Here is a 13,743-nt window from a genome sequence, read left to right as displayed (position 1 = left end):
CCTCTGCGCATCCCCGCATGCGTGCGAGTGCGCGCTCGCGTTCGGTGACGGGAAGCGCAAAGTGATCGGCGGATCATTTCGATCAGCATCCAGATCAATAATAGCACCTTGCGTGAGCGCGCCTCGCCGTGCGCGCGCCCGCCCCGACTCCGCGGCTCGCGTCTGAGAGCCTTGCGTCATTCTGCTCTTTTATTTTTGAATGTTGTCGCGCTGGAGGAGTGATGATGGGTCCTCACAGAGCGAGCTGATCACGGTCAGTGCCGGAGGATCATGTCCTATGTGTCTTCACAAGGTAAGAGGCATCATCGATCACTGATCAATACGGCCGGATGATTGACAGCTCTCACACACTGAGCTCCAGTGATGCTCGACTCCGCGTTCCGCTCAGATCACTGCGATCGATAATCAGTTGAGCTCAGTAACAGCAGACGCGCGTCGAGCGGGTTATTTATAGATCCAGAACCGAACCGAGTCAGGAGCGGCCCGCGCGAGAGCGCTTCCGGAACACATGCGCGTGCACAAACACTCACACAAAAATTATTGTCATTTTAACTGTAAAAAAAATGTTAATCGATTTACAGTAAGCACAGGGAAAACTGTAATTTTACAGTAAATCACTAGCTGGTGAAGATACCATTTTTAGAAGTAAAAAATAATAAATAATGTGATGTTTTTCTTATTTTAATTGTGTTTCTTCTCAGTGTTTTGTTATCTGTTGGTTTTATGCTGTTAAATGAATGTTTATTGAATAATGTTAGTGTTGTTGTGTTTATATATCATCACTGATGTGTCACGTGATGATGTGATGAGGGTCAGTCGTGCTGATGTGAAGCAGTCATTGTGATCTCAAGAGGTCATTTACATTGAGCTGGAGGATGTTTCACTGAGAGCTTTTAAATGTCGTGCTCTCCGGCCGGACGGACGGACGCCGCAGCAGAACAAACTCCTTCAGTTTGTTATAACGTTATATATATTAATTTCATTGCACTTTAGCTGTTCAATACAGTATTAAACAAGAAAATAAGTGCATCAAATTCAGATTCAGGAGTGAAGCATCTCTACAGAAGACAAGAGAGTATTATTGAGATCAATTCAGCTCAAGTTTTGTTCTCTGCTGTGTTTGACACTGTTGACCACAACATTCTTTTGAATAAACTTAAATTACATTGCATTGGCTTATTTATCTGACCGTTATCAGTTTGTATCAGTAAATGAAGAGTCGTATCGATCACAGGTTCAGTGTGGAGTACCTCAAGGCTCAGTACGAGGACCTTTTCTGTTCACTCTGTACATGCGACCCTTATCATTCAGATCAGTTCAGTGTTGATTGTGTTCTGGAGTGGATCGAGTGTAAGTTGTGTTTTGTGCTTCTGACTTTACAGCTTATTTGAGTTAGTTGCTGGTTACAACTTTGATTTAAAGCATTAGTTCACTTCAGAATTCAGATTTCCTGATAATTTACTCACCTCCATGTCATCCAAGATGTTCATGTCTTTCTTTCTTCAGTGGAAAAGAAATGAAGGTTTCTGAGGAAAACGTTCCAGGATTTTTCTCCATATAGTGGACTTCACTGGGGTTCAACGGGTTGAAGGTCCAAATGTCAGTTTCAGTGCAGCTTCAAAGAGCTCTACATGATCCCAGACGAGGAATAAGAGTCTAATCTAGAGAAACTATCAGCCATTTTCTAAAAAAAATAAACATTATATACTTTTTAACCACAAATGCTCGTCTTGCACTGCTCTGTGATGCTCCATGCATGACGTAATCATGTTGGAAAGGTCACGCGTGACGTAGGCAGAAGTACTGATCCAGTGTTTACAAAGCGAACGTCAAAGACTAAGTCAAAAAAAGGTAAAACAACAATGTCGGACGATTTTGAAGTTGGAGGAGAAAATGAGATGGAGTTTTTCGCCCTACCGCAGTACTTCCTCTACGTGACTTCCCCCAGCATGACCTTTCCAACATGATTATGTCTTGCGTGGAGCATCACAGAGCAGTGCAAGACGAGCATTTGTGGTTAAAAAGTATATAATGTTTATTTTTTCTAGAAAATGGCCGATGGTTTCTCTAGATAAGACTCTTATTCCTCGTCTGGGATCATGTAGAGCTCTTTGAAGCTGCACTGAAACTGACATTTGGACCTTCAACCCGTTGAACCCCAGTGAAGTCCACTATATGGAGAAAAATCCTGGAATGTTTTCCTCAAAACATTCATTTTTTAAATGCTTTAAAAAAGTTTTTTTCTGAACGTTAAGAGAACATTCCATTTCATCATTCTTCAAACATTATGGGAACGTTTCTTTTGAACTAGTAGTAACATTAGACGAACATCCAACTAAAATGTTCCAATAATGATAGTTAAATAATGTTTGTGTTTTGAGAACATTATTAAAGACCAGAAAACTTTAAACGAAGGTTCTTTTTATGCTACTGGAAGAACGTTTGTTCATAAATTTGAGAGAACCTTGAGAGAACGTTCTCTGATAACATTCATTTGGAAAAAAGACTGAAATTAGTGACAAATGGATCGATTCCAAATTCTTTTTTTTGAGTAAATGTTTTGTTAAACTAAATGTTTAATAACTAAATCTGATGGTCATATCATCATGAGCACAATCACGTGGTCATAATCCTGATGTATTGTGATATTACAGTAACAGCTCAGTCTCTAGTGACGATGTGTTTCAGTTTTAGTTTCTGCAGCGGTTGAGTTCATGAATGCAGTGGTGGAGTGTGGACGTACAGACCCGTCTCTGATGTCAGCCAGAGCTGATGATGCACTTTAAGCGTCTGATGCACTTTTGTGTGTTTTATGTTTCACTTCTGTTTGCGCAACAGACGAGAAAACTCCAGTAATGATCAACAGCACAGCCGTGTAAATCAGATGCCGCGACAGTCAGTGTTGATCTACTGATGTATAACAGCAATAAAATCATTCAGGAACGCTTCGTTTTAGATGTTGAGCTGCATTAGGACATGAAAATGCAAAATGTTTTTAAATTTCAGTTTGAGATCAAATTTTACATAAATTTACAGTTGAGCATTCGTCTCGGTCACATATATAATAAATATATATAATATTTAATATAAATATATTCTATGATATACTTTAAATATATTTTTACAGTCATAAATTTATAAAATTTGTCAATTTTACATATATTTACAGTTGATGAATTGTCGTGTTCACATATAATATATAAATATGACAATATAAATATAATATATATTATAATTTAAAGATAATTTTACAGTTTTAAATTTATATAATTTGTTCATTTTAGTGTATTTTTTATTTATTTAATCATTGTGTTCCCATATATATGTATATATATATATATATATATATATATATATATATATATAAAATTTAATATAAATGTCATATATAATATAATTTAAATGTATTACAGTTGTTCATTCATATATATATATATATATATATATATATATATATATCTATATATAATATTTAATATAAATATGTTCTATGAAATAGTTTAAACAATTTTACATGTGTACATTTATGTACTTTGTAAGTTTTACAGTACATACATCGTTTTGACATGTATAATATAATTTAAATATTATTTTACAGTTGTAAATTTATATACTTATATACAGGTGATCAATCATCTTGTTCACATATATATAAATTAGGGCTGCCAACAGATTAAAATTTTAACTGTGATTAATTTCATACTTAACGTAAAATTAAGCATACATCATTTATCTTGATTGACCTGTTTATTTTGTCATAATTTGCTATATCTGAAAAAGTAAACACTCATTTCTGCAAGCTTTATTCAAGGTAAATTTAGAATTCTTTCTAAAAAAGGACACTTGGAGACTCTAAACCACAACCGTCTTTACCTTCATTACAATGTTCATCCATCAAAACTTTACTAGCGAGACGCTGGTTTGTTTTATTCAGCCGAGAAATGTAGTTCACATATCATCTGACCGTTCAGTCAGTATTTCACACAGCGTGATGCGTGACGGCTCTCGCTCTTCACTAACGATCACAGAATATGACAGAGCTCGTGTTTTAAAGCTCATATTTTTTCATTTTACAGTTGTACATTTCAGTAACTGGTGAGTTTTAGATAAATGTAGAGCTGATGATACAGTCAGATTCCTCTCAGTTAGTCCTCACACACACACACACTCTTATCTCGGTGTGTTCTGACGGTCCGGATCACGGCTGTTCTGAGCGTTTATGTAAGAATCACACATTCGATGCATCAATCACAAACGCTCTCGTTTCCATCAGCAGCAAAGGCTTTTCATAATAAACCTGTTTAATGCAGAAGCCGCGCGTGTTCCTGCAAGTTTAGCAGGTTAGCTGTGACATTATGATAATATTGAGGCTTCTGTGGGCATCAGATGAACAGAAAATCATTTCCAAATCAAGTTAACACACTTACAGTTACAAACTTCTTGATTCTTCTTCATGAATCATATTCAGGTCATTCAGGACGAGTGTTTTGAGTTATTGTATTAATGCTGGTTTATGACCATCACTCTGATCTGTGCAAATGTTCAGCTTGATTTCTAGATGCTGCACTGATGCTGATTCTGCCTTTCTGAACTTTGACCTTTGATTTAACAAAATGACCAGTAAATATTGAAGTTTTTGTGCTGCTGAACATTTCTTCTGGAAGTTAAACAGGATTTGAATGCTCACATCTGATTGGTCAAGATCAATTTTTTTATTCTGTTCTGCACCAGATTTTCTGGTCAGATTATATATAGATATGTTTTGCATACATTTAGGCTGACATATTTTTATTATGAGACTTAAATAATGGTAAATACTTCTAAAAGATTTAAAAGTATATAAAATATTATAGCATAATATTTTTGTCAGAAAGACATTTTAAAATAGAACTCTTCACATTGTATCTAATGTATTAGTTTGAATTAAATCTGAAAATTGTCAGAATTAATTTTTAGGAGAGATATGCACATTTATAAATCATTTTTAAACAAAAACATTATATACTCATTTAAAATTTTATTTGTACAAACATTTTAAAACGGGCCAGTGGTTTAAATTTTTACTTGCTCTGCCAAAGGTTTCACTGTCCCCACCACAAAAAACATAATAAATAAATAAAATAAATTAGGCCTAGTTGTTGTTTTTGTTATTTTTGACCCATAATCTTAATAAATAAGGTTATGACACCAAAAACTACTAGCCAACTCATAAATTTTAGTGCCGTCAATCGATTACAAAAAATAATCACACATTTTTTCTGTAATTAATCGTGATATAATAGGTTTATAATCGTGATTATAATAGGTTTATGTCAAGATTGTTTTATTTTTATATTGTAATAATTTCACAGTAACTCTCCAAATTAATGTAGAAACAACTTAAAGACAGTATATTTTAAATATTTGTTTAATGGCATCTTTTTATGAATGAAGGTCAGTGTCACTGATACTGTACTGATGTCTACTTTAATTATAGACATTCAACATTACAGTATAACTGAAAGCTGTCAATTTCAACATTTTCTAGTTTAAAAAAAACAACTTTTAATTTAAGTCAACTTAAAACAATCTTGACATAAACCTATTATAATAAATGTCATATGTACCTGTCTAACAGGTAGGAAATATACATAAATTGAATAAAGTTATCATACACTTTACAGTCTTCACTGCATAAATTACAAATTAAATATAGATTAATCCTTATTAAATCTTTGTTCTAAGATGAACATTAATGACAGAAATCATCACAGCAGCTGGTTTATTAGGCTGCTGTCACTTTAAGACCTGCATGGATCCAATATACTGATACACAAGCGTTTTATTTCTCTCCTGTTCATGTTCACTCAAGACAAGTGACTATGTTTACGAGATTACTTACAGTTTTGTGCGAATATGTCCGATCAAGCGCAAGAAGACATGCTGTCTGAAAGGCGGCTTTCTGCGCGCACGCTTCGGGTATGTGTTGCGCACGCAAAACTTGATTATTATATGTTTTGTCAAGTTTAGGTTGACATGATATTTTATTCTGTATCTAATGTTCTCATGATTTTGTGCAGAAAACAACTAATTTTTGAAGCACGTTTATAGAAATAGCAGCATTAAATGGTCATTCTGATGATCATGAATTCATCCTGAATGACCTTGAGCTTGAGACTGATCATGACTGAAGAAACAGTATGGATCTATGGGATCGGATCCCTCAGGAAGGGTGATTTAGATTGATTTCAGTGTACTGTGAATGTTTTAACAGCACATGTGTTGCGTGTCCAGCTGCCAGAGGAGGAAGAGAGAGACTCCCACCTACAGAGAGAGAGAGAGAGGGATTACATCCATCACGGTTGCCATGGTGACGCGGAGTTGGCTCCCTCTTCCAGAATAGTTCTCTCCTCTCATCCCGTTTTCATGCTGTACTCAAACACTTCCATCTGACACCCACCTCTCTGCCTTTCCTTTTCCTCTCTTTCATAATCCCTCTCTCTCGCGCTATATCGGTCGCTTTAAGTCGTTTTTTAGCCCGCTCGGCCGTGGTCGTCATGGTAACAGGCTGGGGGTGTGCGAGCGAACGAGCGAGAGAGAGAGAGTGGGCGTCACGGAAGTGACATCTCTTGGGCTGTAACCCATCTTCCTCCCTCCCTCTCTCTCACTCTCTCTCTCTCGCTGTGGGGGCGATCGGGACACAAAAGCAAGTGTCAAAATGAGTTTTAAATTTGTCTGTGTGTGTGTGTGTATATCCATATATGGCGTATCGAGCGCTGCTGTGCCGCACATTTATGATCCTATCCTCTCAGTCCGATATGTGCTTTCTATAAATAGTGCACTTGAAGTGTTCGAGTCATGTGACCCATGTTGGCCTAGAGGTCGTGACCTCTCCGCTTTTAAACTCATGCGTCATCATTTTGACGTCTTCCGTTGTATTGATTAACTAGTGAAATGTGATAAAAACAGCATTATTCGTTCTGTTAATCAGCTATAAACTAACCAACATTTGAACCCAAAACTAGTTATTCCCTAAATCTGCGATCATGTTACCCATTAGAAATATTATTTTTTAATTGATACATTTAAAAAAAATTTATTATTGCTGTAAAATGTTTGTGTATATCTATTTTTTTTTTGCTATAACCAGAATTTTATATTGTGTTTAGACACAAATTTTGCTTACAGTGTTAATTTAAAATAATTATTAATAGATAATTGTAATAAATAATGAAATAATGTAATAATTATTAATAAAATATTGTAAAATAAAACAACACATATCTGATATGGTGATACTTTGCGACAAAAAAAAATAATTTAGGTCCTATTTTGTGACGTATTCATGAAACGTAGCCTGTATCTGATAAATCTGACAGTAATTGGCCATTTTATGATGTTTATTTATTTGTGTAAAATAAACGTTCAGGTCTAACTCAGGTGTATCATGTGCACTAATGTTATGCTTGTGTGCGTATGTGTGTGATCAGATGGAAGGTGTGTGTCTCCATGTTCTCGGCCTCACACCCCTCTGAATGGCCACGCACACGACTCCCCCGGCTGGAGCCGCCAGCTCCGCGTCAGAGATGGAGACCAGTTCTACCTGCTGGATCAAGAGGAGGTGAACACACACACCCACAAACACGCTCACAGCTGTGAACACTAGAGGGAGCTGCAGGCCTTTCATGACACTTTGACTCTCTTGCATCATCAGCGTTGAAGAAGCTGCTTTCAAACTCTAGTGCACCTACAAACTAATCATATAAATATATCATTCTTATATAGAAGCATTAAAATGAATTGTCTGATACTAATCATATACAGTTGAGCTCAAAAGTGTACATACCTCTTGCAGAATATGCAAAATGCTAATCATTTTATAATACATCTTTATTGTCAACCGTGGTTGAAATTAGTCTTTGAGCGCACACAAACACGTCACGCACATATCAACAAGAAAAGAAACAAACACCATTCTAGATACTAGATCTCATCGTCTTTCGATTAAGGAGTCCAATTGCAGTAGATACAAAGGATCTTTTACAGATATTTGTCTTTAAAATCGTCTCCCCGAGGGCAACGAGACAAACTGATCAAACAAAGGATGAAATACTCTCTGCTTTCCTAACGCAGCGTGAAGTGTACACCTCATCCAGACTATTCTGTGGTCTACTGATAGTTTAACTAGCTATTTTGGTGACCCTTCCCAAATTATTTTTCTGCTTACAATTCAGGTGCCCATACCAAGTAATATATTCTGGCTCACTCCAAACCTACTTATTCTTCATATTAAAAACAAGCGTTGGCATGCATTTTTTTTTAGAAATATCATTGATATTATCTCCAAAACTCAGTTTACTATCTATCTGTGTGCCAAGATATTTAAAATGATCAACAATCTCAACTGGGTGACTGTCTATCATTATGTGCACAACCGGAACGTCTTGCCTAGTGCGACTGATTACTAATTCATTAGTTTTCTCTCTATTTAATATCAATGCACCAACCCAGGTGTTCCTCAGCATATCTCCTGTATTCGACCAAATCATTTATGTTATCTTTTTGAAGAAGTCCTACCAGCGCCATATCGTCTGCATACTTAAAAAGGTTAAAATTATAAGTATGAATCATAAAATCATTAATATACAATGGAAATAATACAGGTGATGTAACACTTCCTTGAGGGGCCCCATATTAACAATGCATTCATCTGACATCTGACCATTACACCACACCCTCTGTGTGTGCAGCAGCAGAAAGTCTTTAATCCACAGTAGCAGATACCCATTAACACCCACAGTTATCACAGAATATCAACCCTCATTGCGTTAAAGGCTGCAGTTACAAAATCATGAAAATTGCATGTTATTTTTTATTTAGTACTGTCCTGAATAAACTATTTCACACAACAGATGTTTCTATGAAGTCCACAAGACAAAATAAGAGCTGCATTTATAATAATTACCCAGTTCAAAAGTCTTCTTCAGAACACAAATTAAGATATTTTTTATGAAATCCGAGAGATTTAGATGTAGACAGTCCACACAACTACCACTTTGATGCTTCAAAAAGTTCATAAAAAGATTGTAAAACTAATCTATATGAATTGTTTCTGAAGAGACTCAATCACTTTATATGATGAACAGATTAAATTCAGGCTTTTATAAACATTCATCAAATCACATCAGTTGTGGTAAACAGAAGCTTAAGCATGAGAACCAGTAAGGTTCATTCTCGTGTTACGCAGCAGGTTTGAGCTTCAGCAAGAACCAATGAGGTTCATTCTCGTGTTACGCAGCACGTTTGAGCTTCAGCAAGAACCAATGAGGTTCATTCTCGTGTTACGCAGCAGGTTTGAGCTTCAGCCAGAACCAATGAGGTTCATTCTCGTGTTACGCAGCAGGTTTGAGCTTCAGCCAGAACCAATGAGGTTCATTCTCGTGTTACGCAGCACGTTTGAGCTTCAGCAAGAACCAATGAGGTTCATTCTCGTGTTACGCAGCAGGTTTGAGCTTCAGCAAGAACCAATGAGGTTCATTCTCGTGTTACGCGGCACGTTTGAGCTTCAGCAAGAACCAATGAGGTTCATTCTCGTGTTACGCAGCACGTTTGAGCTTCAGCAAGAACCAATGAGGTTCATTCTTGTGTTACGCAGCACGTTTGAGCTTCAGCCAGAACCAATGAGGTTCATTCTCGTGTTACGCGGCACGTTTGAGCTTCAGCAAGAACCAATGAGGTTCATTCTCGTGTTACGCAGCACGTTTGAACTTCAGCCAGAACCAATGAGGTTCATTCTCGTGTTACGCAGCACGTTTGAGCTTCAGCAAGAACCAATGAGGTTCATTCTTGTGTTACGCAGCCTGTTGTGCTTCCCCAAGAACCAATGAGGTTCATTCTTGTGTTACGCAGCCTGTTATGCTTCCCCGAGAACCAATGAGGTTCATTCTTGTGTTACGCAGCCTGTTGTGCTTCCCCAAGAACCAATGAGGTTCATTCTTGTGTTACGCAGCCTGTTATGCTTCCCCAAGAACCAATGAGGTTCATTCTTGTGTTACGCAGCCTGTTGTGCTTCCCCAAGAACCACTGAGGTTCATTCTCGTGTTACGCAGCCTGTTGTGCTTCCCCAAGAACCAATGAGGTTCATTCTTGTGTTACGCAGCCTGTTGTGCTTCCCCAAGAACCAATGAGGTTCATTCTTGTGTTACGCAGCCTGTTGTGCTTCCCCAAGAACCAATGAGGTTCATTCTTGTGTTACGCAGCCTGTTGTGCTTCCCCAAGAACCAATGAGGTTCATTCTTGTGTTACGCAGCCTGTTGTGCTTCCCCAAGAACCAATGAGGTTCATTCTTGTGTTACGCAGCCTGTTATGCTTCCCCGAGAACCAATGAGGTTCATTCTCGTGTTACGCAGCCTGTTGTGCTTCCCCAAGAACCAATGAGGTTCATTCTCGTGTTACGCAGCCTGTTGTGCTTCCCCAAGAACCAATGAGGTTCATTCTCGTGTTACGCAGCCTGTTGTGCTTCCCCAAGAACCACTGAGGTTCATTCTCGTGTTACGCAGCCTGTTGTGCTTCCCCAAGAACCAATGAGGTTCATTCTTGTGTTACGCAGCACGTTTGAGATTCAGCAAGAACCAATGAGGTTCATTCTCGTGTTACGCAGCACGTTTGAGCTTCAGCAAGAACCAATGAGGTTCATTCTCGTGTTACGCGGCACGTTTGAGATTCAGCAAGAACCAATGAGGTTCATTCTCGTGTTACGCAGCACGTTTGAGCTTCAGCAAGAACCAATGAGGTTCATTCTCGTGTTACGCAGCACGTTTGAGATTCAGCAAGAACCAATGAGGTTCATTCTCGTGTTACGCAGCACGTTTGAGCTTCAGCCAGAACCAATGAGGTTCATTCTTGTGTTACGCAGCACGTTTGAGATTCAGCAAGAACCAATGAGGTTCATTCTCGTGTTACGCAGCACGTTTGAGCTTCAGCCAGAACCAATGAGGTTCATTCTTGTGTTACGCAGCCTGTTGTGCTTCCCCAAGAACCAATGAGGTTCATTCTTGTGTTACGCAGCCTGTTATGCTTCCCCGAGAACCAATGAGGTTCATTCTCGTGTTACGCAGCCTGTTGTGCTTCCCCAAGAACCAATGAGGTTCATTCTTGTGTTACGCAGCCTGTTATGCTTCCCCAAGAACCAATGAGGTTCATTCTCGTGTTACGCAGCCTGTTGTGCTTCCCCAAGAACCAATGGGGTACATTCTCGTGTTACGCAGCACGTTTGAGCTTCAGCAAGAACCAATGAGGTTCATTCTCGTGTTACGCAGCACGTTTGAGATTCAGCAAGAACCAATGAGGTTCATTCTCGTGTTACGCAGCACGTTTGAGCTTCAGCAAGAACCAATGAGGTTCATTCTCGTGTTACGCAGCACCTTTGAGCTTCAGCAAGAACCAGTGAGGTTCATTCTCGTGTTACGCAGCACGTTTGAGCTTCAGCAAGAACCAATGAGGTTCATTCTCGTGTTACGCAGCCTGTTGTGCTTCCCCAAGAACCAATGAGGTTCATTCTCGTGTTACGCAGCCTGTTGTGCTTCCCCAAGAACCAATGAGGTTCATTCTCGTGTTACGCAGCACGTTTGAGCTTCAGCCAGAACCAATGAGGTTCATTCTTGTGTTACGCAGCCTGTTGTGCTTCCCCGAGAACCAATGAGGTTCATTCTCGTGTTACGCAGCCTGTTGTGCTTCCCCAAGAACCAACGAGGTTCATTCTCGTGTTACGCAGCCTGTTGTGCTTCCCCAAGAACCAATGAGGTTCATTCTCGTGTTACGCAGCACGTTTGAGATTCAGCAAGAACCAATGAGGTTCATTCTCGTGTTACGCAGCACGTTTGAGCTTCAGCAAGAACCAATGAGGTTCATTCTCGTGTTACGCAGCACGTTTGAGATTCAGCAAGAACCAATGAGGTTCATTCTCGTGTTACGCAGCACGTTTGAGCTTCAGCAAGAACCAATGAGGTTCATTCTCGTGTTACGCAGCACGTTTGAGATTCAGCAAGAACCAATGAGGTTCATTCTCGCGTTACGCAGCACGTTTGAGCTTCAGCCAAAACCAATGAGGTTCATTCTGGTGTTACGCAGCACGTTTGTGCTTCAGCCAGAACCAATGAGGTTCATTCTGGTGTTACGCATCACGTTTGAGCTTCAGCAAGAACCAATGAGGTTCATTCTGGTGTTACGCAGCACGTTTGTGCTTCAGCCAGAACCAATGAGGTTCATTCTGGTGTTACGCAGCACGTTTGTGCTTCAGCCAGAACCAATGAGGTTCATTCTGGTGTTACGCAGCACGTTTGAGCTTCAGCAAGAACCAATGAGGTTCATTCTGGTGTTACGCAGCATGTTTGTGCTTCAGCCAGAACCAATGAGGTTCATTCTGGTGTTACGCAGCACGTTTGTGCTTCAGCAAGAACCAATGAGGTTCATTCTTGTGTTACGCAGCACGATTGAGCTTCAGCCAGAACCAATGAGGTTCATTCTGGTGTTACGCATCACGTTTGAGCTTCAGCAAGAACCAATGATGTTCATTCTGGTGTTACGCAGCACGTTTGTGCTTTCCCAAGAACCAATGAGGTTAATTCTCGTGTTACGCAGGACGTTTGAGCTTCAGCAAGAACCAATGAGGTTCATTCTCGTGATACGCAGCACGTTTGTGCTTCCCCAAGAACCAATGAGGTTAATTCTCGTGTTACGCAGGACGTTTGAGCTTCAACAAGAACCAGTGAGGTTCATTCTTGTGATACGCAGCACGTTTGTGCTTCCCCAAGAACCAATGAGGTTCATTCTGGTGTTATGCATCACGTTTGAGCTTCAGCAAGAACCAATGAGGTTCATTCTGGTGTTACGCAGCACGTTTGAGCTTCAGCAAGATCCAATGAGGTTCATTCTTGTGTTACGCAGCACGTTTGAGCTTCAGCAAGAACCAATGAGGTTCATTCTCGTGTTACGCATCACGTTTGAGCTTCAGCCAGAACCAGTGAGGTTCATTCTCGTGTTACGCATCACGTTTGAGCTTCAGCAAGAACCAATGAGGTTCATTCTTGTGTTACGCAGCACGTTTGAGCTTCAGCCAGAACCAATGAGGTTCATTCTTGTGTTACGCAGCGTATTTGAGCTTCAGTAAGAACCATTGAGGTTCATTCTCGTGTTATGCAGCACGTTTGAGCTTCAGCCAGAACCAATGAGGTTCATTCTCGTGTTACGCAGCACGTTTGAGCTTCAGCAAGAACCAATGAGGTTCATTCTCGTGTTACGCAGCACGTTTGAGCTTCAGCCAGAACCAATGAGGTTCATTCTTGTGTTACGCAGCCTGTTATGCTTCCCCAAGAACCAATGAGGTTCATTCTCGTGTTACGCAGCACGTTTGAGCTTCAGCAAGAACCAATGAGGTTCATTCTCGTGTTACGTAACACCTTTGAGCTTCAGCAAGAACCAATGAGGTTCATTCTCGTGTTACGCAGCACGTTTGAGCTTCAGCCAGAACCAATGAGGTTCATTCTGGTGTTACGCAGCACGTTTGTGCTTTCCCAAGAACCAATGAGGTTCATTCTCGTGTTACGTAGCACGTTTGAGCTTCAGCAAGATCCAATGAGGTTCATTCTTGTGTTACGCAGCACGTTTGAGCTTCAGCAAGAACCAATGAGGTTCATTCTCGTGTTACGCATCACGTTTGAGCTTCAGCCAGAACCAGTGAGGTTCATTCTCGTGTTACGCATCACG

At 39.6% G+C, this 13,743-nt stretch overlaps 1 protein-coding gene across 1 annotated transcript in view; it reads left to right on the top strand.

Moving 5' to 3' along the window:
* The window catches only part of syngap1a (synaptic Ras GTPase activating protein 1a), a 110,930-nt gene continuing 97,187 nt past the window's right edge, over window positions 1-13,743 (top strand). Inside the window, exons 1-2 of the mRNA XM_067412305.1 lie at window positions 1-292; window positions 7,470-7,600. Of these exons, the coding sequence (XP_067268406.1) occupies window positions 271-292; window positions 7,470-7,600 (153 nt within the window). The 5' untranslated portion in view covers window positions 1-270. The remainder of the gene's footprint in view (window positions 293-7,469; window positions 7,601-13,743) is intronic.

The sequence above is a fragment of the Chanodichthys erythropterus genome, chromosome 15, assembly GCF_024489055.1.
Source record: "Chanodichthys erythropterus isolate Z2021 chromosome 15, ASM2448905v1, whole genome shotgun sequence".
In the NCBI taxonomy this organism is placed as follows: domain Eukaryota; kingdom Metazoa; phylum Chordata; class Actinopteri; order Cypriniformes; family Xenocyprididae; genus Chanodichthys; species Chanodichthys erythropterus.
This window is presented reverse-complemented; position numbering and strand designations above follow the sequence as displayed.